Raw genomic sequence first — 24,812 nt, forward strand, 5'->3', positions numbered from 1 at the left:
GGTTCAAACAGGTGTGCAGGCGGGGAAAACAGCAGGAAAGAGTGGTGACCAACCAGCAAAGCTAGTAGTAACGGTGTGTGTACTAGATGGGAGCAGTCGAGATGGTTGTGCGGGAAGGTGAGCAAGGACGCAGCACAGGCAGCAGGGGATGGCACGGTTAAAAGTAGATAGCCTAGGGGTTACTGATGCGGGTGTACCGGGATTATTGGATGGGGGGGAGGGGACAGAAAAAAAAAGATTGCTGGGTGCTCCAGAGAAGATCACAAGTACTGTGTAGCAGATATGTGGGGACGTGAATGACAAAGTAGTGACGGGGGGCGGCCGCTAGGATGGGTTATTATTATGTCGACGATAGCCCACGCCAGTATACCAGGCAAGAAATAAGGGGGTACTAAAACTGGAGCAGACGTGATAATAGCCCGAGATTGAGTACCCAAAAAGTAATAGGCGTCGTCGTCAATGCCACCTAGACAGGCAACTTGCCTGCAAGCACAGTACCTATCCAGTGAGCGCCATCCAGATGTACCACGTCCTGCAAAGAAGACTCGGTGACCTTTGAGACGTGTGGATTCGCGGTGGGACCCAGACTCCATGGTAGAAGCATGTTGACGACAAGCCAATCAGATAGCTGCTTGGTGCCCAATCAAACATTACTTCGTACATGGTGGAGAGTGGTGTGCTGGCAGGGGGTGCGGCATTGGGGAGGCCCGACTAGCCAGGGTGACAGACAACATGGGTAAGGTGGTGTGGTTGAAGAGTGTGTGGGCCGGCGAGGATGCATTGGATGAGAGGCGGTGTGTGCGAGGGCCCCTGTCCTTCTCCAACGGATGCAAATTTGAGCCGGGGTCACAAAATACGACCAGGCCACGCCCCAGTTCCCCCAGCACTTCAGCTCTTTTCGGTGCCTAGCACTAAACTGGCCTTCACGTCTGTTCCTGAACGGCGCAAACGGACAAATGCCTGGGTTGGTTTGCTGTGATCTGGCACTGGCACTGGCACTACTCGTAGTGTTGGAGTGTGTGAGAGAGGGGGGGGAAACATTTGACACTTTTCAACTTGAGACCGGTAGCTTCCTCTCATGCTTCGTCTGAAGTACTGCATGCGATGCGCTGCCACTTGGGCGGCAAGCAAGCCCCTGTTCGCAAGCCTTGCCTTTGCCAGCTCGCATTCGCAACTAGCGCGCCATCCCATTGATGATGAAATGAAAGTTTTGCTTGCTGGTCACGTTGTTGTTGACTAGCACGTGCATCATCCGCTCGCTCGCTCGCTCGCTCGATGCTATCAAGGAGGCAAACCAGTGGCTGTTTTGACCGGCGCATTGGTTTACAGGCTCTGCATCTTTTGCTGGACGCACATATAAATCAAATGTATCCAGAGGATGAATAAACCACCATGTTGGAGGGACGAGCACTGCACGTTCACCACTTGGTAGCAGCCTGCAATGCGTTGGAAGGGTTTCCCAGTCTTGACACCGTTGGACGATCCGGTTGTCTTAGCCAGGTCCATGGTCTTCTGACTACAACCCGGCAGTTTCGTGCTAGCGCGTGGCTTATTGATCATTTTCAATTATCAAATTGCGGCGACTCGCACACTTGCAAGAGTATGGGATGAGACTTCCCCAACTTTGACATCTTGTCTTTTTCCCCACGGATGGGTAATGAGATAAAATCTCATTTCCACCATGATCAAACTAGCGCCGGCTTGTTTGAGGTAATCGGTCGCAATGCGGCAACAGGAAGGAAGAACAGTATACAAAAATGCAGTATAAGAATAAAACACAAATGAATAAACAAGGGGACCAAAATAGTGCACCAGGGCAAAGAGGTGTGTGGGCTGATGCCGCGCTTGCAAGCATGGGACAAACCTGGTACAGCCAGCCACAGTGCCGCGTCGCAGGCAGGCCAAACCCGGCACCATTGAAACAGGCAACCCTGCACTTCAAGTGGCTATACCAATCCCAGTCAAATTCGCGACTAACCTTGCTGCGTTCTGGAATCTATCCATGAGGCAGCGCGGAGTTACATGGATTGGGTGCTTCCATGCAGGGACTTGAGAAAATCTTGAGCACTTGCCCTGTGGTTGTATTCCAGCATCAGAGAGCGCAGTCAGGGATCGTCGCCGGCACTTGATACCCTGACGACTCAGCTCTGACATACACACTATCGTTGACTCTGTCACTTGCAACTAGAAGGTTGTCGCAGATAAGATGATCTGCCGCGGACTACCGTCGGCTGAGCAGGTGAAAAGGCATGTAATGGTGTAGGACGTTGATTATGGGGGTAGATTTGTGTATGAATTGGGTTTTGGCAGCAGAAAAATAAACTTTGCCAATTGAGTGCGTTTCGGTGGAGTGAAGATCTATTGTGCAACACTTACAGAGTCGTTTGGCTCTTCCTTCAATTGGCCTGGGGCCTGACGGTAAGGAGCCATTGCCAATCCCATGGACGCTATTCACGTTGGTGAATTTCCTGTTGATAAGCCGAACTGGTTAGTATTTTCAGGCAGAGGACTCGACCCCATGTTCCCCGCCGGCCGCGTGCATGTACAACCACCATCTCTGTGCTTTGCTTGCTGGGGAAGCTCGCGTGGGCAGATATGTTCAGACGGATCTAGATGCATGGTACGTCGTGTGCCCAGGACCATGCAGAATCCACCGGCGAGTCGTACTGGCACAACCTGGGTTTTGGGCTTGGGTAAAGGCCGCGCGCCTACAACGGATCCGGCGAAAAATGACTTACTAGGCCAAGACGGCGAGGTACTTGGAATGATTTTGGCCCCAACTTATTAGCCTATAAAACAGGCCGGGGAGTGTCTGTAAAGTTATCAGAGACAAATTAGCGACAAATTGCAAATGTTGAGCAATGCAGACAGGCTTGGGTTGTGAATAGAACTGCAAAACATAAAAATATATGTACCAGAAAATCATGGGCAGGGAAATGGGAAAATAAACACTCCGAGTAATAAAAATAGAATGACGTTCGGGGTTGTGGATGATTGTAGGATTCCGGCCAAGCATGACTACAGCGAATTCATGCAGTTCCTCAAAACAGAGGCGCTAGCGAAATGTAACAGGCTGCCTGCAACCTACAGCTCCAACCGGCCAAAATCCCCGATATGGTTCTTGCGCGCCAACGCTGGAACGCCGACCCCCTGAAACCCAGTGTATTCGCGTCTGCGACGCGCTTCACACTGCTTGCGGCGCGAACGTCTGGCACAAAAACAAAAGAAAAAAGTGTGATATTGCTGAAGCAGAAGGCAAAACGTAGACTGACTTACCCAAACGCAGAAGTTGTTTTCTCGGGTCTCACTGCAAACAAGATGTCGTGCCCTGCACTTGGCTAGACACTGTGGTAGACGCGGTTGACGCGACGTTTAAGCCTGGTAATCGGTCAGTCGGGTCCACCCGTGTCTCGCTGACTGCAATTGCGGTAATCCACCGAAGGTGGCGCGATTCGCAACAGAGAATGCGTACTTTCAGGGTCTTTGTAGAACCGGCTTTTAGGATACTGGCTTCGAGTCCAAGAAAACGTTAGCCTTGAATACAGTCTCCCAGTCGACCAATTGGTAACTGTTCGTTTGTCAAAATTTCGAGCTTGGGTTCCATGCGCCGCGGCTTGGCTAAGCAAGGGACCAAGGGTGCGGGTCGCTGTGTACCACAGCCACGGTGCAGCCTGTCAGGATTGGGGTAGGGTAGTCAAGATGCCAGGGATGATGATGCACCAGCGACTCATGACGCAACGAAGTGCCCGTCAGGCCAAAAATAACGGTCTCTAGAGAACTTGCAACTGCAATCCTCGCGAAAGCGTTTTGAGTCATCTAGATCGACAGCATCGTCTATGCGCTCTATACTGGTCGCTTGACCAATTAAAGAATTGTCTGGTCAAGGGTGTTTGAATGTGGCTTTTTCAAGGTGAATGCATCTTCCGTCTGTCAAGGAACCGGGGTTCATGGTAGTCATGTCGCGGCAGTATCCATGTCTTGGTCACCATGGGATGGTTACCGACAAGATAACCCTAACATGATAAGCCAGTACCTAGCCAGGTATGAGAGACGAGAAAACGAAACCTGCAAATGCTTACCTAGATAGCGTTGTCGGCTCCTAGTTTAGCAATGGGATGTGGAAGATCGCGCGACACCCGCTGCTACTGTAAGCCACGAGCTAAAAGGTTAGTGGTGCGGGCCGATGAGTATGATTTATGGGGTGCAGTGCACAGGCTAGGCTGCCGCGACATACACTACAGGTGACCAGCTGTAGGTACCTGAACGCGTTTGGTTATTAGCCCGGTGTTTAGGGGCCAAATATCAAGTCGGCGAACGGTGGAGCGCTGTGTGTCCCGAGGTGGCACGCCGCTGTTGGTTTGATCGAGAATACGATCGGGAAGGCGAACACCCGTGGTGTATATCTCGACCACAACTCAGCTGGGAAGTGAGACCGAGGCCGAAGCAGAATTTACGGGAGAGCTCGGGTCGAAGAACAGAGCCGATTGGGCCTGTGTCGGGTTGTGCGATCTGGTTGTGCCCTTCCAGATTGATACCTTTGTCAGTCGTCGTGTGGCAAGTCCAACCAGAGCAAGGTGAAGTATTGCCGTGCGTTCTAAGATCTTAACGCTGCTTTGTCGGCCGGGTCTTGTTTCCTCTGGTTGTTGTGTTTTTCGTCGCTGATAAAGAGGGCTGAAGAAATAGCTGGGTCCTCGAAAGGCGTTCGTGCTAAAAATCGCGAAATTGCAGGGGTGATCGTGGTCTGCAGTTGGACTAGAAGCGTGCCACAAAGTGTCAGTTGGCTGAAAGATGGGATTAATCCGTTGGTGCCTCGCGGATTCCTAGAATTCCAGGGTAGGAGCATGGAGTAGAAGTTTTTTTTTTTTAAGAGAAAAACAAGTGCCATTAAACCGCGACTGGGATGCTGAAGAAATTTCTTCCCGCTGGAGTCTCTTCACGCCTGGTGCAGTAAAGATCCATGTTCGGGCAGGAACGATTGGGCAGGTGGAATCCACTGAGTGAAAGTTCGCAAGGCAATGTTGGAAATGGTTCCAGTGCGTGCGTGAATCGCTGATCGTCGGGAAGGCCGGTCCAAGCAGCACAACAGGCGAGCCTTCAGTCCGTTTTCCCACACGCAAGGCAAGGCATCTCTGCTCTCTTGGATTGCGTTGCATGCAGTCTGCAGCTGCAAAACCGTTCGTCCGTCCACAAAAAAAAGCTCAAATTGACGTCGTTGTTCTTTCTTTAGTCGCACGTGGCGCGCGTGGCGTAAACGGGCCGGTTCTTGTCGATGAAATTTGGGATTTGAAAAAAGGCGGGTGCAGGAAGCCGTTTGACACACAAAAGAAGGAACTATTCTCACCTCGTAGCGTCGCCCAGGAGAGCGTCTGGCTTCTAGAAGTCCGTATCTGGTCTGCCTCAAGTGACTGGAAAGCTGGTACAGTCTGGCATAAGAGAAAGAAGCGCGGTGAGGCTCGGTGAAGGTGGGTGCACCAAGAGAAATAATTATAATGTACAAATCTAAGGTACGTGGGGTTTTGAGGGCGTGGCAGGTAATGGTTTTTTTTTTTGTTCCTTTCTTCCCCTTCTTCCTGCAGAGGTGAAGATGGCTGGTCTACCGTGTCTTATCCACGCGGAACGTATCCGAAATTAGACCACTTGGAAGGCAGTGAGCAAGCGGGGCGGGCACGTGCCTACAGAAGAGAAATTGAGAATTTGCTGTTATTTGCTGTTGTTGGTTGATTGCTTAGAACCGAACCGAGGAGGGGACAATAAGAACCGTTTTTACTGTTTTACTTGGCCACAGAAACGACTAATCACTTTCTACTCTTCCTTTTTTTTGTGCCTTCTCTCAATTCACGCGAGATTTTCTTTTGAGCGCAAGGGATAATGAAGCTTTCCATTGACGCGCCTTTTGTTTGTGATGTCAAAATCGACTCGTCTCGTACCCTAGTTCTGAGAGGCACACAGACAGATGCAAGGTGAGCCAGGCTGACGGGAAGACAAGGGGAGGGACGAACTTGACCGGTGGGAAGATGCAGAAGCTGGCAGGGGCCCTTGTCAGAAGGGAGATCAGGGGTGGAAGCTCTTACAGGGGCGAAAGATGAGCTTGGCCTAGAAACAAAACTGGGATCCGAGGTTCAAATGTCAGGGGGGCTAGGGAGGAGTCAGGGCAAGGATGTGCTGACTGAACAAATTTGGGGTCATTGGGGATTTGTTAGGTGCCCACCACAAAGTCACCCAAGTGACCCAAGGTTCTTTGTCCAAGTTCCATGCACAGACTAGGGGGCTTGTTGGTTGGGTCTCTTAATTTTTAATGTTTTTTTTTTCTCCTTGGGTTAACATTAACCACCAGGCCAGGCAGGGTTCAAGGTATAGATTAAGTGTACAGCTGGACGGACGGGATCGAGAGACGGCGTTGACGGCCGCACCCACGGGAAGCTTATGACAGCATCGCACTGGTCGTTGCCCTAGTTAGTCCCGATTTTGACAGTTTTCGGGATCTATCTACGGGCGCCCGTTGTGCCATGATTTCCGTAAATCATTCACGTCAATGAATTACTCTGACATTTATGATGCACACAAGGATCCACCTGCGCATGGGCAGAGGTTTGAGTGCCCAGGAAAAATATGCCCACCACTCCTGCCTGATCTATGATTACAGTACAATTTAATGGATTCATCCCTGAATGACATTTACTCGTATACGCGCGGCAATCGCCGTCTAGCTCCTGCAGTCCTTGCCTTGCGACCCTCCTTCTCGCATTCCACCAACCAAATTTCCACACCGGGTATTGTTTACGGCTGAACGAGTTAAAAGTGCAGGTTCTTGTACAGTAAAGACTCGTCGAGGTGGAAGGGCGGCATTTGATCAAGGTACTTACCAAGCTACCTTACCTTACCCTAGGTTGGATGTGTTGCCCTGGTTGCAAATATGCTCTCGCAGCTCGTCTTTAGATCTGTACTCCGTAAGCAAGGCGGAAGAAATCATGACGCACAACATATTTGCCCATGTTCGACCTTTTAGCTAGAAGATGGCAAAAAAAAAAAACCATTGCGTTCTCACGCCCATTGGCGTCCCCAAAGACGAGCAACCCCAGAGCTGAAAAGTAAAATTGATGTTGTCATCTATCTCTACTCCGTAGCGCAGAGTGCGTTCCCCATCGGTTCACGTTCGGACGAGTGACAGAAAGGCTCGCGGCCAAAGAGAACCAACACATCATCATCCAATAACAAGATCCTAATATAAGAAGCAATACAGATCGAAAAGAACCCCCATGTTGGACTGTTTGGATCAAAAAGAATAGAGGCTCAAGGCCTCCCATGCTCCGATGGGCGCACCGCTGCTGCATCCTGGAGCCGGTAGATCTAGGTTCATCTACAGTACATCTCGACCCGTTGTGACAGGCTGTCTTCTGTCGTCGGACCCCCAGTCGTCAGCAAGCAACATCCCGCTCACATCGTCAGCAGGCATGTTCGAGGAGCCCTGCCCTGCAGAACGTTTTGCAGCTCTTTTGGCCACCCGCCGCCCACATTCACCCTCATCCCGCCGCGGTGGTTCTGGGTGGGCTGGATTGACAAGGTGGGAAGGAAAGACAAGGAGCGAGGTGGAGGGGAGGGGATATCTGCTAGGTTGTATCGTAGTAATGCGGGCTTCCCTTGTGGCTGCGTGTGCATCCAGCCGTCCGCCCATCCTATCCCATCCTATCCTGCGCTGCCTACCCAAGCTACCCTCCTTTTCCAGAGCTGCGGGAAGCTCTTTTCGTCCCGCCCACACTTGCACATATTTGTACCGTACTGTACGAGCCTTGCTCCTGTTCCCTGTTATGTGCATCCAACTGCGTCTCTCGGAGACTTTCCCACCCAGGTCTCCCAGCGAACATCAAGTACAGTATCCAAAAATTCCCCAACCGAACCAGGTCGCGAGATCTGGCCAAGCAATCCCATGCATCCGATTTTTTGTGCAATGGATCCTCGACAAGTGACAAGGGGGGACCTCGCATCTTGCCGAGTTTTTAAAGACAGGTGAAATAATAGAGAGAGGATAGAAAGAAATAAAAAAGAAAGCCCAAGGAACTCGGTGAATGTACTGAATATAGTTGCGATCCTTGATCCTATAATTACCATCAGCCAAGCAACCATCACGGCCAGACCGATAATCCCTCAAGTGAGGCCCCGACGACTCGCTCATGAAAAAATTTGCAAGTGACGGGCGCACGGGGAGATCAATTCGCCGAAGTTGGCTATTGCATTAATTAGGATCGGGGCTTTACTTCATACGTAAGGTATTTAACTTGCTTAAAGGCGTAAAGTATTTATTAATTAGGCGGCAGCAAATTTGGGATGACAACCATATTTGCTGGATTCTCTATCGACCGGGGGTGTATCCTTATGCAGACTAGCGCAGCCTCCAAGCCGACGTCACTTTTTATTAGCAAGCAAATTTCTCATATGTATCTCTCTTTCTTTGTAGATCACTTTTTGGCCACGGCGGTCGCGAGGTTGGTTGCATCAATTTTTTGCCTACTTTGGGTTCTCGGTCAGGTCTCAATGATACAAGACGGCCAGTATTACTGAAACGAGCCTGACTTGCCATACTTCCTGCTCCAAGCAGAATGTGCCCAAAATTACACGGCCGCGTGATAAAAATAAAAGGCTGTATTGAAGATCTTCGGGCATACAATTTGCTATACAAAGTCTTTTTTTTTTTTTTTGCAGTACCGGTACTGGAGTTCCCTTGTTCTTGCATTTGATGTAACCTAAGGTACTTCTGTCAGACTTGGTAGTATTTGTGGACTGGAAACATTACCTCCCACATCCAGACATACCCTGACACCCAAGATGTTTACCACACGAGGTTCCACTTGATAGTTCCACCTTAATGAGTCCGGGTACCGTTCCGCACCGTGTCGGACATTACCGATAAATACTGTACCAAGCCACCCTTACCACGCTGGGTGACCCACCCTGAAAATACTGGTAAAGTCCAGATCGCTTAGCGGACAAAGGCATTTACCTCACTGGTAGTGTAAGGTAGCCAATCGTAGCCCCGCACTGCGAACAAACAGCAACATAACAACCTCAGTTAGTTAACTTGATACCGCCTCTTTCCAAGACTTCCAACAAACCAAGTTCTAGGCAAGGGAATCAACGTCACTTCTCTGGACCGATCTAGGTAGGCTAAATTATATATTTGCTGCGCGATTTTTTTTTTCAAATTCGCGGGTTATCAAAGGAGAAATGCAGTACAGTACAATACTGTATTGCAGGGGTTTTTTTTTTCTTCCTTTCTCCTCGTTGAAGGTGGCAGGAAGCGGGTCATTAAACTCAAAGGCGCGGGTCTGCTGCTAAATACGGTAATCGGAGTGGTTCCGGCGACGGAGGCCTTTGATACCTTAATTACGCGTGGGAGCAAATGATTTCACAGCCGAGATATTGCTACTGTATGGGGAGAAGACCAGACACCAGTAGATGCATCTCGAAATGAAAGGCCCAGCAAAGTCACGCCATTTGGGAAAGTCGTCCACAGATCTTCATTCCCTTCCACTTACGAAAAGGAGATGCTGATGCCCCTGAGAGACTTTTTCGGTAGCCGACGTGGTATCAGTTCCACGATCTAAACTTTGTTGGGAGGATACTTCCCCCTCCTCTTTTCTCTCACCAGCCTTTTTCAAAGAACTCTTTCGGGCTTTTCACTCCGTGCAGGACGCCGTAGCAATGTGCAAGGTACGTACCAATTATTCTTTTTGCCGCGGACCCATTCACGTAAAATATGCCTTAATAGGAAACAGGCCTTTTGGTCGATGGAAAGTTCGACGCGTATGGATCCACAACCACACACCCCCCCACCCACACGCACAACACCAACTTGGTTGCTGCCCAATCATTCGCGTTTTTTGATCTTAGGAGCTCCCCCTACGGTACAAAGTTTCCGTCTGCATTATCAGACGGATTTGCACCACGCGCTGCGTGTGTAACACGCAGGCGAAAGAGAATACCAGTACCTGCGGTACTGTACCGGTGTGTGCTTCGGACCTTGACCGGTGTTGGGTAGTGCGGTGTGACGAGATTTCTGACGGTTGTCTCTTTTTTTTTTTTGTCTTCTCACTCATACAAGTGTCAAAGTCTTTTTTGGTTACATCCTGCTCTCAAGTACCTATCATCCATCCTCTTACTTAAACCGCCCGAATTAGTGTTAATCCGTCGGCTTCTATCATGCCTTGTAGGTAAATCAAGTCTCTGTACGGAGTACGGAGTTGTACGCTTCATTCATGTCACCACCGAATCACATCAAACCTATTCTTCAACACAATACGACCGACGCCTCCGAAAGCAATGACAAGGCACCCCATCTCTCCGAAACCTAGCCAACCTTTATGGAGTATGGACCAGTCAGGGGGTAGGCCCCCAAACTCTTTGGGTAGTAGTATTCATGGCCCCCCTTGCGCGCAGCATGGTTTCCCCAAACTGGATCCCAACCACTGTCTTTTTTGTTCTTTTCCCTTTTTCTTCTCTGCTATTACTCGGCAAGCTTGTCATAGTCTCCCAATAGTACTCATTCTACTATACAGTACCGCAATACTAATATTGCGCCCCTGTTTCAAGCAGCAATCACCACGACTTATGCCAGCATGACCATGAATCGTGGACCGCCACGGCAGATATTACTGCCGGGTAACAAACAAAACGGCTTGACGCGTCCCTTTGACAATCATGACTTGTTTGCTTTGCCCATAATGTTAAAGATTGACGAGTGGTCATATAATTACGACTTGCCAATTACAAATATACTTTGTATTGCATTGTGGCGATCCTCATATTTTTATACCACCTTCAAACAAGAAGGGGGACCAGCTAACTCGTCGCAAAAAGTCAATAGATAGAAAAAAGAAAGAAAAAAGAAAAAAAAAGTGATCGTGTTCCCCTGCAAAAAGTCAATAGATGAAAAAAGTGATCGCGGTCCCCCTTCCACGGGTTCCCCGGAAGACTTGGTGTGGATGGTTGCCGTTGTTGAGAGGACTACAGGGAATTCCCGCGGGCTTCCCTGCTCGCCCCAGAATCAACCGCGCGCGCGCACCACCAAGATCATCAGCCTTACGGAGCTCACAGGCACTCCTTGTCTTTGAAGTCCCTGTTGTTCAACAATACTTATTATAGCTCTTCCAGTTCTAGAACATCTTTGGAGAAGAAGCCTGCCTGCTGCAACGCTCTGCCTACCGTACATGTTCTGGCGTCTGTTTGCAGAGACGCCTTGACAAATCCGATGCCCTGTAAATTCATTCACCTTATTTTTGTCCCGGCGCCCTATTTTTTTTTTTTGTTTTTTGGCGGGGTTTTGACAAGGACCACGTCCAGTCCAACGTCTAATCGGACTGTTTTAATCAACCTGTTATAAGTACCTATGTTAGTTGAGCGGGTGAAAGCGTGCGTGATCAGTCCCCCTCTATTTTGGGTTCATTGACTACGGAGTATCAAATGCTTTGTGTGCCTATCCGTACAACTAACTGATTGCCCTTCTGCCCCAAGCAGCCAAACCCCCCCCCCCCCCCCCCCACACTCGACCACACCTTGCAACACGAGCCATGAGCCAAGGGGCTGGATGAGGATTGGCGATCTTTGTTTCGATTGGTTATTCAGCCTCGAACGGACTATGTATGGCTGACCCGCCCATTAATCACTTGAAGCTGAAGCTGAAGCCCCGTCCCGCGCGGCAAGCCTTTGCCTGCCTCCTATTACTCGGCTCTTTGACACGGTTTGTTGTCTACCCGGGGCGAAAAGCGGTTTCTCGTAAGGTGATATCCAGTGGATCAATCACTGTGATGAGAAAGACCAAAACAAAAGCCTCGTTTTGCTGCTTTGACCGCCAAACGCCAGTGGGCTATGTGGTATGAGTTGGCAAGACAGCGCTTGGCAGTTTTTTTTTTTTTTTTTTTTTTTTGTGGCAGTGTTTGCCCGTCAAGCGCGGTTGTTACCCCCGTGTAGATATGCTTTCCTCCTTGCCTCCTGCATGATCACGAAGCCACACGGGGGTGGGACAATGCAGGGCATGTTTTTTTTTGTCAATAGGTAGATTACTGCGTGGCTGTCCAATCGCGACATTTCGATCCTCACCGCCAACGAGGCCATGAATGATGAGAGAGGAAAATCGACCATATCTGCAAATTTCTGTTTGCGTATCTTGTCTTGGGTGGCAAGCGTTGGGGCGGTTGTCTCCGGGAGCCCCCTGCCCCTTTGTTTGTTTTGTTTGCTTCTTGCTTTAATTCTTTCAATATCCAGGGTCATTTGTTTCTCCCTATCCGCATGTCTTTGCCCTGATTTGCTTGCCACCTTTTTTTTTCTTGTCTCCGATCCCTATCTCCGTCATCGATTTATTTTATTTCCAGCCTCCTCCTTCCTCACGCATCAAATAGACTAGTGAAGAGGATTGTGCGTGCGAGCAGTCACTTTTATTTTTTCTTGTTAGAGAAAAAAAAGAACGTCCGTGTGATGTCTGGCGTGGTGTGTTTGCTTGGCTCGTGCAAAACACCTCAGTCTCGCGTGGGTTCACACTCCTCCTCACTTTACCGGAATCCACTTTCCGGTTCCCCCTCTCCTCTACAGAGTTACCTTCTCTACTCGGTCTGGAACATGTACTGCTGCTGCAGCCTGCCGCCATATTTTTTACTTTTTATTTTCTATTATTTTTTATTCTTATTTACATGTCTCTCGGTTCTGCGTCTTCTTACACCGCCGGGAATATCTACGCATCCGGAGCGCTAAAGCGTGTAGTGCGTAATGGGGTAATAAAAAAGAAAATAGGAAAAGAAGAAAGCCCCGCAAGAATTTATTCGTAAATAGAAATAAAACATAATAAAAATAGTCTTGCTTTTTCTTTTATCTTGGAGCTGGAAATCTTGACGCACGCAGGTTTGAACACATAATAGAACTATGTTCTTTTAACGGCCAGTTGAGGCTGTACAGTACATTTTTTTCGTTTGTTTTACCGCGGAGCTCATGCATCATCGCAGTTCTCATCGTTTTTCGTCGCCGTCCGGCAGTCAAACCTGCATCCGCCGGCGAGCTAAAGCTAAGAGTAGATCAGACAAGACAGGCACAAGGTCAAGGAGGACCCCTTGGAGGCCCTTTTTCCTCGCTTCCCGCAAGGGGGTTGGGTGGGTGTGTGGGCAGTCAGCACCAAAACAGCCAAGTAGGGCCAGACTTTTCCAAGTGCCCAACAAACAGCAAGGCTACCACGAGTTGATATCCCCGTCGAGGGCCTGGGGTCCTTGCAATCTTTTTTTTTTCCTCTTCCCTTGTGTCTTTTGGTGGGTTTTCTTTCTGTTTCCGGATCAAATAGTCCATCTCTTACAGTACTACGTAAATCCATAATTAAGTGAACAATATGGAAACCCCACCCACTCCAACGGTAGCATCGCGTCATATTAGACTTTTTTTTTGTTATAATTGCGGTTGGGGTTTTTATTACGTCGTATGTATGCTGAACTTTGATACAGTCGCGTCGCGACATCACATACTTCGCGTAACTTGTCGCGTCTTGGTATAGGGTTTCTTTCTTCCTTTTTTTTTTTTTTTTTTTTCTCCTGAATAATTCACCGTCGCGGATTGGCCGTGGAGAAAAAAATTTATACGCGACAGATAGGCGAGCCCAGGTTAGTCCTGACTGGTGCATGGTGGTTGCAGCCTGTACGGTTCACCGATGTGCCATTCGCTCCTGGATTTGGCAGCCGGAGAATAAATTCCATGTTTTGTTGGATCCTGCTGTAGCAAAAAACTTGTATAGTACTGGCGAAAAGAGGGAGTGAGAAAAAGGAGCTAGTCCATAGCCAAGGCACAGGCACACCCACACAGAAGAAATGTGGCTGGCTGAACACACACACACACGCATATATATTGAAACGAGAAAAAAAAAGGGTGCTCATCTTATTCGATAGATGCAAAAAAAGAATTTCTGCAGTCTCGGGCAAATGGCTCGCTCGCTTGACCGCCCCGGGTCGATGCTGATTCGATAATGGGTTACTTTGGCTGGGCTCTTTTTCCAGAATTGGGATGACGAGCTAGGGAGCTTCCGCGAGGATGACATGACATGACGTTTAGTAGTCGGCGACCCGTACAAGCGTGTAATGTAAATGGGAGTGTGAGCTGTGTGGTGTAAATCTCGGGAAATCATCCAAGGACCTGGCCTACCAACAGATACAAGTAATTATATCATTATTAACAATCCAATTTCTGTCAGCATGCATCATGCCGTAGCCTCTCCTACACCACCTCTGATGGAAACACAAAAAGAGTTGAGCTTGTTGGTACGTGTGTAGTACAGCCGAAGAAGAATTGAACACGCCTGGCAACTCTTGGGGTCTTGCCACCTTCGGTCTAGCTTTTTTTGCCAGTGACGCAACACAAATCTTGTCGTTATTTATTTTTATTCTTGTGTTCGATGTTATCGTGAGTACCTAGGTTCCACAACACTATGAGGCACCCGCAACATCACAAGAAAGCAATTGGGGGGGCGTGCCACACGAGTAAAGTAGTGTGTGATGTACCTGACAAATATGCGAGACTAGAACTAGAACTATCTAGTTCGAGGTATGATGTATGTATTTCCCCCCTGTGCCTCCTTGTGTATATATCCGTAGATTAGTACTATTTAGTACCTCGCACTCGCACAAGCTTTATAATTGTCTACCTTGGCTGGGTAACCAAGGTACGTAGGTACCTAGGTCCATGACCATAGGTAGAATCGTGTGCCGTCCCATGGCCGCACAGAGATCTGACGTGGTACGAAAAATAAGTGTGACGAGTGTGATTCCTCCATGTCGGATCTGAACAAATCATCCCCGAGGGAGGGGAGGCAATTGCGGACCGTAGTTTCCTGGTTGTGCTTCTTGACCGACCAGCAGCCAATCGCGCAACTTTCCCCCGTTGCAAAACTTTTTATTTTGCTGCATAGTGCTACTTCGTAGGTCAAAATACAAGTTTGTCGGGTGCGACGTTGGCGGAGCCCAGGCTGCTTATTGGGTAGAGGTTCGAAAGGACTATAAGCAGGCTACCGGCAGGTGGCGTTTTTCTCGGATGTGCAAAAGTCATTTCCGTCGGTGGTTGGAAAAGTCTGGCCAGCACAGGTGGCGATGATTACGGATTAATGATACTATCTGGTTTCTGTGTGCTTGCTTGCTCGGAAGGGGTGCCGGATGTTTTGTGGGGGGGCATCTTGTCCACAGGAAGGAACGGCGGGTGCCGACATATTAGTTATTGTGACGATGATATGAGTTTGTGTACTCCAAAAAAACAATCTGCTTGAGTGAAGGATCGTCTGATTATTACTTTAGTTTAGTACGAAGTATACGAGAGCGAGTGTTGGCTTTGCTCTATTCATTGTCTTTTTATAGCAGTAGTTGATGCCAGAAAATTTTGATAGATAGGTGTATATCTATAATATACCCCATTGCTACTATTGGTAGTATAGCTTCCTTACCACTCACAATGCCCCAAGGCTGATGGAGGGCTTTAATCGAGCAACTGAACCACCAATATTCTTGTGAAGACTCGTTTGTTGTGGAACAGTATATGTACAATAGTGAGCAGTCTTGTTATTCAAGGTACGAACATGCTCCGTGGTATACTGAACACTCTTCCGATGGCACAGACGAATACCTAATTTGCGGGAAATCTGTGTCAGATTTTTTTTTCTTTTTAGAGAACATAATAAAGCAGGTATCAATGATATTCCCGCAGGGATTGGTATTGCGGAGAGAACCGAGTAGTCTCTTCCTTCTACCAGGCTAGCCATGACTATCAAAACTAATCGCAAGAGGCATCAAAATTGGCCACAGATCCTCCGCTGTCCCTTCGTAGAGTCAAAATGCGCTATATCAAGACTTGATACTGACGGTCATTTGCATTCGTTGAGTGCCATGATGCCAGCACCAATATATATTCCTCTCAGTATATCCCCTTTTTAAAATAACACCGCACCGCTCAAATAATGCCCCGTCCGTATGCCAGCGGAAATAACACACTGTAGGCTTCATCAGAAGTCTAAAGTATCAACCTCCGCTAGCGGTAGCATTTTTTGATCATGATCCTGGACTGGCCATCCGTGGCTTCAGGCCCGAGGATATAATCGTACCTGTCGCACTCATGGATGAAGGCGAGCTGCTGCATCAGCCGGGGCCAGGTCAACCTCTGACCACTGCCAGGTGCCTCCATCATGTCCCGGGTGAGCCTTGCATGTAGCGTCGTGCTCCAGGCTTTGATGCCCTCGATGGCCCACCACAAGACTTCACGCTCGCGATCGTCACTGATACAGAGTACCGAACAAAAAGTAGATTTTGTCTTGCTGTCAGCACACCAAGAAATGCAATAAAAATGGCTCATTGCCGGAAATGTCTTAAAGGGATATAAATGACAACCTACCGTGACCAGAAACCCCCGGCTCTGAGATAGCGGTTACGCAGAAAAGAAAGACGCTGCTGATAAGCCTCGATCGGCTTGAAGGGATCCGGCTGGATCTTCATAAGCTCTTCCTTTGTACTATCCTCGGTCCAGGTGGACAGTTGTGTAAAGACGTCCTGGACGGCCTGAAAGTATCGCGCCGGGTTCTCCTCGCTCGCGTCGAAGCCGTGGAGGACCAACCACTCGTGCACACCCACCAACGACTGCGACATGAGCAAGACGGCCTCGCTGCGCTCCATGCTGCGCTGCTTCTCTTGCCTAGCCGACATGTCGCTGGCGGCATCGACGTTGCTGTTCGTGTGTGACTGGCTGGGATGATCGTTGGTGCAAACATAACACTCCGTGTCAGAAGTCGTTCCGAACGATAGCGGTCGGGAAACTTCAAAGTAGTCATTTGCATCAAAAGAGCTCACGGTACAAATCTCGACCGAGACCTCGGGTGCCGAGGAGCTGCTGCATTCCACCTCATCCTGACTGCTCTCTTGGTCGTGTTGGACACCCTCGAGGACGTGAATCAGTCCTCTAGAAGTGAGGGCCCTGAGATTCAGCTACCGTCAGTTCCATCTCGTACAACCATGTACAGGATCTGTGCGGATGGTATGGATTTGACTTTACCGTATGACATTTCTCTTCCACTCGTCCAAGTTGTTTTCGCCTTCCAAGGCTGGCACATACGACATGTGATGCCTATGGTCTTCCTGGACGGGAGGCATAGTAGGCAAAGTGGTAGATTGAGAAGTGTGACCGTAGCAGAGATTCGCGATATTCGCAGAGAGTAAGAAGGTAGAAAATCGCAGTTATGGGTGCCCTAGAGTGACTTGACGATGAATCGATGAATTTGCAAACGTGCATGTGGGCTTCAGGCCGAGAACAGACCAAAGAGAGATAAATCGAACGGGTCAGAGAAATGGTAGGCCATTGGGACGGTGAAGAAGAATCCAGAAGCCCAGGCAGTAGGCAAGCTGAAGTCTGAAATGAAATGAAAGTGAGAAAGTGCTACGCAAGGAGCCCATTCTGCCGAAAGCCAAGGTCACAACACGACGCAGAGCTTTGTTGCTGGGTTAAAGCTGGAAGAAAATTACGTAAAATTGCACCATTCTTGTTCATTCCGACGGATGCCAACGACATGTATAAAATGTTGGCACGCAAGCATTGCCTTGGTCATGTATGGGAACCATTGTGTTGACTACTTGGAGCAAATTGACCGCGTATATAATGCATGTGCTGATGACGTCTCCCAGAACAGGCCCCAAAAATATAAGGAGATCATGCAATATAAAACAATGGTATAACCACCCTATGCCTATCGCTTCTTGGATCCCTTTCCGCCCCTATCCCCACCGCCGCCACCACCTCCACTGGCACCGCCAGTCATCATGATCTTGACCTTGCCAGCAAAAACGCAGTTCATGGCTTCCTCAGGCTTCAGGCTTTTGATGAGAGCTATTTCGCATGGCCACATGCGCTCAGTATCAGCTGCTTGCTCGTCCATGACACCCTTCTTGGTTGATACATTTTTCCACGCTTCGAGAATCTCCTTGATAGCCTAGAAAATGCCAAATCACGTTAGTATCGAAGCAGTGAGGTACATCGCAATTCGGAAGCCATGTTTCTTACCTTTCCTTTCTTCTGCGCGCCGGGCTGAAGCTTGACCTTGTACTTGATCTTGCCCATAGCCGCGTACGGCGCACAGATGGGGATGGCCTCGAGGATCTCATCGCCAGGCAACGGGGTGCCGACCAAGGTCTCCAAGGCACCAAAGTCAAATGAGCCACCCAATATATCACCGTCGTCTTCGCCCATCATTTGCTTTGCGCGTGCCTCTTCGTGCTTGGCAGCTTCCTTCTGCTGTCGCCTGTGTTGCTCTCGGCGTCGTTCTCTTGCAGCCTCCAGAGCCGCTGCCTCTTCCGCCTTGGCCTTGGCCTCAGCCTCACGCTTCAGCCTGCCTGCAGTGGCACCCAAGAGAGTCTCGGCTGCGATGCGATCCTCCTCAGTCTGGTCTTTGTATTTCTGTGCTATCTTTTTGGCCTTTGCACGCTGACCTCGTTTCGGTTGGCCTTTCTTTTGCTGAGGAGTTGAAGTTCCAGTGGTAGACAAGGCAGGAGTAGCTGTGTCAGTATGATTACTGTCTTGCTCTCCGGTTTCTTCCTCAATACTCTCTGATTTCCCGTTGCCGTTCAGCTTCGCTCCGGTATCATCTGTGGATCCGGGTGTCTCTGCACCGCCCTCAGTGACATCTAGCCTTGCCATGGTATCTGTGGGTACTACGGCGTCCTCGCCTTCGTTGTCAGAATCACCGCCATCTCCACCGTCTCTAGATTGGAGAGGATTGGCCCTGGTAAAGTTTGCGTCATCGTCTGCCTCAGCGCCCTCGTCATCACTTCCTGACTCTTGGTCGGCTGTTTGCATTGGCATGTCATCCTCGAGAGGCTTCGTGCTGGACGCCTCAGCTGAGGCAGGGTCAGTTTCGACTGGATCATACACACGATGCTGTTTGGCATGCTTAGCCTTGCTCTCCTCGCTGATCCTGAAGAGAAGGCCGAATCCGATAACAAGGGTGGCCGGAGGCAGCTCGTTTTTCTTTCCCTTGATCATGAAACTGCCCGCGGGTAAAAATTCACCAGTTGGGGCAGCTTTAGAGACTTGATCGGCATTGACCCAGTACGCCCCCATTGCGGCCTTTCCATCCCATGCATTCGAGGCGCATACAGTTAATTGGCCAGCCTGTGATAATGTTGATGGTGGTATGGGAGCCTCGGGAGTCCTCGGGTTGTTCTTGATGATTACACTAGGGGCGCCTTTCAAGTCTGCATGAACATAAACGTCACCGCGACCGAGGTGTCGGCGATAAATCATCTCGTTTTGCTGAGCATCCCGACCACCCAAGACCAGGTATCCATCCGAAGATACAAACCACAGATACTTCTCGAACCACACCTGGTGTCGAATTGGCTGTATGACTGGCTTTTCTTGTTTCAGCCCTTTCTGTAGTTCTCGAGTGATCTTTTGCGTGGCACTCTTGAGAGCAAGGGAAGATTGCGCAATAGTCTTCTCTCGTTTTTCAGCTGCACTGCGCTTTTGGTCGTAGTACTCTCCCGCGTTACTCCAGGGCGACAAATTGAGTTTGATATCCACCTCCAGCTCTCGCTTCGAAGGCTGTTGTGATTTCGCGTCGGCCTCGTCGTCATCGTCAGACACGGTCGAGTCCGTCTCGTAGCCCGCGTCGACATCATCCTTGGAATCATCCTCCTCCTCTTCACCGATGCGCAAAGTGATAGTGTTATTGGCAAGGTCCATGGGTAGCTCGATGATGGCGGCAACTGGGTTGTTACGCTTCTGCTCCCTCTCAACCAGCTTGTTGATGTCGACCCAATCCATACCATTTTCAAGGAGGCCAATGACAGCGTCCATGGCCTCCTGAACCCTCTCCACGTTAGCCTCGATTGCTGCAGCCTTGCGGAAATTGAGCAGTTGGCTTTCTTCCAGCCCCTCTATACGCTTTGCCTGCTCCTCTCGCGCGGCATCCAACTTCTTCTTGGCGGCTTCTTCCCTTTCTGTCAATCTGGACTCAAGCTTTTGACCTTCGAGGGATGAATAGAACTCGTCGACAGTCTTGTTGAACCCTTCAAACTCAAGGATGACATTGGTAGGATCACTGGAGAACTGTTTGGGCAAAAACGGTTGAAAGTCCTCGTATAACAAGTCCTTGCTCGATCCAGGAACAAATGGCTTCACAAGGGCCCCTTCTGAAACCCGGTCTTCGTTTTGAACACTGGCGGCCCCGTCTCTGGTCTTAGCTACGATGTAACCTGTGATCTGAGCAGCGCTCGTAATGCCAGCCAAAGTCTTCCGCGCCTCCTCAAGCGCTTCGAACAGGGCGTCAAAAGTATCATCGTTTTGTAGTATGTCGGCGGCTTGTGCCTGCGCGTCAAAATTGCTGGACCGGAAGGCATGGTCCACAACTATTGGCGGAAGCTCTGTGATTGTAGACGCAAGACCCCTCCTCAGGTCAGCGCCAGACTTTCGTGCTTTTCTTGTGGCACCGGATGTATTAGCTGCCTTCTCGGCCGTCTTGGTGAGGGCATCACGGAGACGTTGCTTAGTGAACTCGGGAACGCCGCCGTAGTTTTGTCTGTTGTCGAGGGAGTAGCTAAGGCCGATGCGCTGGGGTTCTTGGCCCTCTCCTTCCTTGACGTTGCGCAGGATGGCTAAGATCTTCAGTTCGTTATCCGTGAGTATGACATTGCCGCCGGCAAAGAACTCCAGAAATAGGCGATATTGACCGTCGCTGAACTGAAACTCAATAATTCTATCGGTACCGATCTGGGAAACGGATGTAAGACGGCGGGTCTTGAGAAACTTCCTTAGCCTGGCGACGAAGGGGGATGGAGCTGGCTATAAAATAAGACGAGACGGTTAGCTGCATGGTTATCTTCGGGATGTCTCCGGTGGTTGGCCTCTTGGGTGCCCGGGTAAGCATACTGCGGTGGTCCGCGCAAAGTCTGTCAAGTGGCAACGAAAGCCCGAGTCGATAATCAGTTGCGCTTTTTGGTCTGGCTTTGCAAATTTGAGCAGGAGGATTTTGGAAGAGAGATCGTAAATATTGCTCAGTCGCAGACCGGGAAGTTGAGCGTGTAGCTCTTGTGATATGGCCTGTGCCAATCGCGGGGTTAGCTTTTCTTCTCCGCTGAGGCCGGCGCAGTGGGATGAGGAACTGAGGACCAAGAGAAGACAACATGCCTTGCAATCAACGGAAGAAAATCTTTGCTTCATTTTTCTAATACAAATGCTTCTTTTTGGCAAATGAATTTAAAAGTACTGCGGCAATGGAGGAATAACATTTGGTATCGCACTGGCGATGGCTATGGAATACGTTGTAACGTACTGCCTACAATAATTACTATCCATGCGGGGAGTCATGATGGGTCATAATCGCGCCGCATCTGGCACTGACGACATCAAGCAACCAGCCTCAACTGCTGGCAAGAGCAGAGCTTGGTGCTAGTGGGGCGCTTTCTTATTAATCAGCCACAGTGGCGAGTTCATAGGAATTCTGTTCATCGTACCGTTGTATTGCCGACAAAGTAGTTCGTTCCATCGAAGCCTACCTAGTTCTAGCTGGTCCATACACATGTTGAACTAAGTGACATTAAAAAAGACCCGACGCAATCTATATTGTAATTAAAATCCCCATTCTTTTCGTCTCCAGCTGCAAGTTGAACTATTGAGAAAAAAGAAAAGAAAAACAAAACTTACTTCGTAAATAAAATTCATTTGCCTGCCCTGACTTGCCTGAACATGCTCCGTGCAACACTGCGAGTTGCACATCCCAGGGTCCCGCCCAGGGAAAAGGGGATTAGGAGATAGCCAGGGACAATCGTCGATTTCCCCGTTGCAGACCAGACCAAGAAAGGCTAGGCCTGAACGAGCCTGCCAGCAAAATCTGCCACCTGCAGCCTAGCAAAACAAATAAACGCCACAGCAGCAACACAGACTTCATTTTTGACGCAATCCACCTGTCAACTAAGCTCGCCGGCGATGTCAAATTCTTATAGCAAGTCGACACTAGTATCCTCTAGGAATGCAAATTGCGGGACAGCCCGGCGCAGGCCCCAGAGACATGTCAAGGTGAATTTCACAAGCTTTCGAAAATCGAAAATCGGCATTCGTGTTCATGGTTCGCCGCGGCTCAGACTCCCCCATACAAAAGCGGGTGAAAGGCATTGGATCTGAAGCAGCAAGTTACCCGGACCTTGGCGAGGAGGGTTGTCGTGGTGACAAGGTAGTAGAAGAAGCAATTGACTCGCCCCACTCATACACAGCTGGCTGAGCTCGAGCCAAGTAACCCGCAACGCGAATTTGCTTGCCCCGTCCTCCGAGGGCAAAAAAAAGGCTCATACGAGGTCTTGGTGGTCTTGAGATGTGTATCATTCTTTTCGTCGGCCGTCAGAGTCTTCAATTGGGTTCGTCGGCTTGTCAATTGGCTGCATAGGTCTTGCCAATGGCTCAAACTTACGGCTACACAGATCTTCAGTGTCGAAACAGAGTAGCTGAGCATTGGTGGGTTGGAGATGGCGGGTACTGGGCTGCAGAGCTGCCGGTGTGGGCCAATTGGAGCATCGTTTCCGTTCAATTGGCGCCCCAACCTCGTTTCGATGAGGGTCTTACCTGGATAATCGACGCGAGCTGGATACCGACCGCCTCCGGTTGCCTGGTGGCTACCTGGCACTTGGCACAGAATGCACCTTGGATGGTCAAGCGCTAGGTCCTTAGTAGTTGGGCACTTGAGAGCCCGGCGGTGACGGGAGCAAACAGGGTTGTATGTGATGGATGGGTGGCAGATCCAATTAAAGGACATCAACAACTCCACTCAAGTAAACAAAAACCCCTGCTCTCTCATCTGCCACGCAAACAACTGGCGTGCACAAATAGCAAGCCCACAGCTCAGACCGCCCCCTGAGTTTTTCTCTTCCTTCGACATCTCCATCTGCTCCAAAACCAAACTTCACATTCCCATCCCTCCTTTCAAAGAAGACAAAGTTGTAGAAGAAGACGCATACATACGCGTTTCTTCTCCCCTTCTGTTACCCCGACTTCTTTTCAGAAAAGAAGCCAGAGTAATCTTCTTGTCTTCCTTTCTGTGGAAAGGTTGAGAGGAAGGCGACTCTTGCGTCTGAAAAGTCGTCACCCTGGATTTTGAAGCCAGAGTCCCGGTTCCTTTCAGCATCTTCCCGAGTTCATACCGGGAGGCCGACCAAGACAAGCCGGCTGCGGCTACCACCACCACCCAGCACACCCACGAGGAAGTAGAGATCAAGATCCCCCAGAAGCCCGGACGGGAAGGTCATTACTCTTCGTCAAATATCACTGTCAACGCTGCCGATCGTCCCGTTCGTCACGAGGAGCATCGTCACGAAGAGCAGATCCGTATCAGCCGTGAAGAGGATTACCGCCGTCCCGGTTACCGTCACGAGGAGCACCGCCACGAGGAGCGCATCTACGCATACCCTCAGCACAGGTACGTTGTTTCATAAAGATAAACACCCCCTCTCTTGAGCCATTGCTTTTGCTCCTGCACCTTGGCCTTGGCAACCAGTAATCTAATCTCGTATCCGCCCTATTTATTTAGACCCTCCCCTGCTACCTTCCAGGACACTCGCGTCGAGATCGACCGCACCCACCGCCCTAACATCTCTGCCATTGACAACATCGAGCGCGAGTACCGTGCCCGTTGCCAGCCCCAGTACAAAGAGGAGACCAACACCAGGACCACCGTCGACCAAGCCGAGCACAAGCACCACCACCACCACCATCACCACCAGCACAAGCGTCCAGTTTTCCGCCAGGACGTTCACATCGAGGAGACCGTAGAGATCCCCCGTACCCGCAAGTCCAACAACAACAACAACACCACCACCACCACCAAAATGGGTTACTACGAAGACGGTAAGCTTATCTCTATCCTGTTTTCTTTTATCTTGTCTCTTTATCCAATTGCCCTTCCCTCTAACACCGTTCCTTCACTTCTCCCCCAGACCACCACCACCGCCACTCCGTCCGTGATAAGTTCCACAAGATGGCTGACCGTATTGTCCACCCAGACCGTGAGACCATCGAGATCTCGGAGAGCCGAGTCTCGCGCGGCAGCTCCCGTGGCCCCCGCTCGCGCGGTGGCGACTACGCTCCCAACACTGTCTCTATCCCCTGCCACCACATCCGCCTGGGCGACATTCTCCTGCTCCAGGGCAGGCCTTGCCAGGTCATCCGCATCTCGACCTCGGCTGCCACCGGCCAGCACCGCTACCTTGGTGTCGACCTCTTCACCAAGGAGCTCCGTGAGGAGTCATCCTCCATCTCGACCCCCTCGCCCAGCGTTGTCGTCCAGACCATGTGCGGCCCCGTGTTCAAGCAGTACCGCGTCCTTGACATGCAGGCTGGTCACAGTAAGTTTCAATCCGCCACTTGGCTCAATCATTTTGATACAGACGCAGCTTCTAACCGACCCGCTTTAGTCGTCGCCATGACCGAGACCGGTGATGTCAAGCAGAACCTGCCCGTCAGCGAGCAGTCCAACCTCTACGAGCGCCTCCAGCGCGCTTTCGAGTCTGGCCGTGGCAGCGTCCGTGCCCTCGTCGTCAGCGACAACGGCCGTGAGCTTGTCTGCGACATGGCTGTCCTCCACGGCAGCAGGCTGTAGATGCACTCTCTAGCTCTAAACCTAGATAGATGTCTTTTGCTTTGCTGGCTTAATACTTGTAGGATGTCGGACGCTACTTCTCTGGATACTCTATGCCTTGAGTTTGGACCAAAGTTTATCTAGATATCAAATTGATAGGTAGCGTTGTGTTAATAAACGGTTGATGATATACGAAATGTCTGCC

At 50.0% G+C, this 24,812-nt stretch overlaps 6 protein-coding genes across 6 annotated transcripts; 4 read left to right on the plus strand and 2 right to left on the minus strand.

Annotated features, from left to right (window-relative positions):
- Positions 1-3,114: 3,114 nt before the first annotated feature.
- MGG_17990 (uncharacterized protein) lies at positions 3,115-3,689 on the plus strand (the record flags this gene model as incomplete). The annotated part of the gene is made up of 3 exons (XM_003721016.1): positions 3,115-3,232; positions 3,355-3,388; positions 3,554-3,689. 3 exons carry the CDS (start codon positions 3,115-3,117, stop codon positions 3,687-3,689), a joined length of 288 nt encoding a protein of 95 aa, XP_003721064.1.
- Positions 3,690-9,696: 6,007 nt separating this feature from the next.
- MGG_17991 (uncharacterized protein) lies at positions 9,697-10,346 on the plus strand (the record flags this gene model as incomplete). The annotated part of the gene is made up of 2 exons (XM_003721017.1): positions 9,697-9,705; positions 10,206-10,346. 2 exons carry the CDS (start codon positions 9,697-9,699, stop codon positions 10,344-10,346), a joined length of 150 nt encoding a protein of 49 aa, XP_003721065.1.
- A 3,867-nt stretch (positions 10,347-14,213) lies between these two features.
- MGG_17992 (uncharacterized protein) lies at positions 14,214-15,108 on the plus strand (the record flags this gene model as incomplete). Its single annotated transcript, XM_003721018.1, has 4 exons — positions 14,214-14,279; positions 14,547-14,569; positions 14,628-14,680; positions 14,927-15,108. The coding sequence occupies 4 exons, from the start codon at positions 14,214-14,216 to the stop codon at positions 15,106-15,108; spliced, it is 324 nt and encodes a 107-aa protein (XP_003721066.1).
- Positions 15,109-15,637: 529 nt separating this feature from the next.
- Positions 15,638-17,506, minus strand: MGG_02698 (uncharacterized protein). Its single transcript, XM_003721019.1, has 3 exons — positions 17,047-17,506; positions 16,393-16,968; positions 15,638-16,276 (listed from the first exon to the last, which is right to left on the minus strand). Exons 1-3 carry the CDS (start codon positions 17,142-17,144, stop codon positions 16,033-16,035), a joined length of 918 nt encoding a protein of 305 aa, XP_003721067.1. The 5' UTR covers positions 17,145-17,506; the 3' UTR covers positions 15,638-16,032.
- A 58-nt stretch (positions 17,507-17,564) lies between these two features.
- MGG_02697 (serologically defined colon cancer antigen 1) lies at positions 17,565-21,324 on the minus strand. The gene is made up of 4 exons (XM_003721020.1): positions 21,172-21,324; positions 20,914-21,084; positions 18,049-20,826; positions 17,565-17,977 (listed from the first exon to the last, which is right to left on the minus strand). The coding sequence occupies exons 1-4, from the start codon at positions 21,202-21,204 to the stop codon at positions 17,735-17,737; spliced, it is 3,225 nt and encodes a 1,074-aa protein (XP_003721068.1). The 5' UTR covers positions 21,205-21,324; the 3' UTR covers positions 17,565-17,734.
- Positions 21,325-22,757: 1,433 nt separating this feature from the next.
- MGG_02696 (woronin body major protein) lies at positions 22,758-24,801 on the plus strand (the record flags this gene model as incomplete). Its single annotated transcript, XM_003721021.1, has 5 exons — positions 22,758-22,851; positions 23,134-23,449; positions 23,561-23,877; positions 24,033-24,374; positions 24,444-24,801. 5 exons carry the CDS (start codon positions 22,758-22,760, stop codon positions 24,626-24,628), a joined length of 1,254 nt encoding a protein of 417 aa, XP_003721069.1. The 3' UTR covers positions 24,629-24,801.
- Positions 24,802-24,812: the final 11 nt, after the last annotated feature.

This window comes from Pyricularia oryzae, chromosome 7, assembly GCF_000002495.2.
Source record: "Pyricularia oryzae 70-15 chromosome 7, whole genome shotgun sequence".
Classification (NCBI taxonomy): domain Eukaryota; kingdom Fungi; phylum Ascomycota; class Sordariomycetes; order Magnaporthales; family Pyriculariaceae; genus Pyricularia; species Pyricularia oryzae.

What these genes read in the sequence shown, in the direction of transcription:
- MGG_02698 (XM_003721019.1), bottom strand. Translation starts at nt 17,144, where the DNA reads ATGCCTCCCGTCCAGGAAGACCATAGGCATCACATGTCGTATGTGCCA. An exon ending in TGGAAGAGAAATGTCATACG is followed by an intron (nt 16,969 to 17,046) that starts GTAAAGTCAAAT and finishes GCTGAATCTCAG; the next exon opens with GGCCCTCACTTCTAGAGGAC. An exon ending in GCCGGGGGTTTCTGGTCACG is followed by an intron (nt 16,277 to 16,392) that starts GTAGGTTGTCAT and finishes ACTCTGTATCAG; the next exon opens with TGACGATCGCGAGCGTGAAG.
- MGG_02697 (XM_003721020.1), bottom strand. Translation starts at nt 21,204, where the DNA reads ATGAAGCAAAGATTTTCTTCCGTTGATTGCAAG. An exon ending in ACTTTGCGCGGACCACCGCA is followed by an intron (nt 20,827 to 20,913) that starts GTATGCTTACCC and finishes CTTATTTTATAG; the next exon opens with CCAGCTCCATCCCCCTTCGT. An exon ending in GCGCGCAGAAGAAAGGAAAG is followed by an intron (nt 17,978 to 18,048) that starts GTAAGAAACATG and finishes GGCATTTTCTAG; the next exon opens with GCTATCAAGGAGATTCTCGA.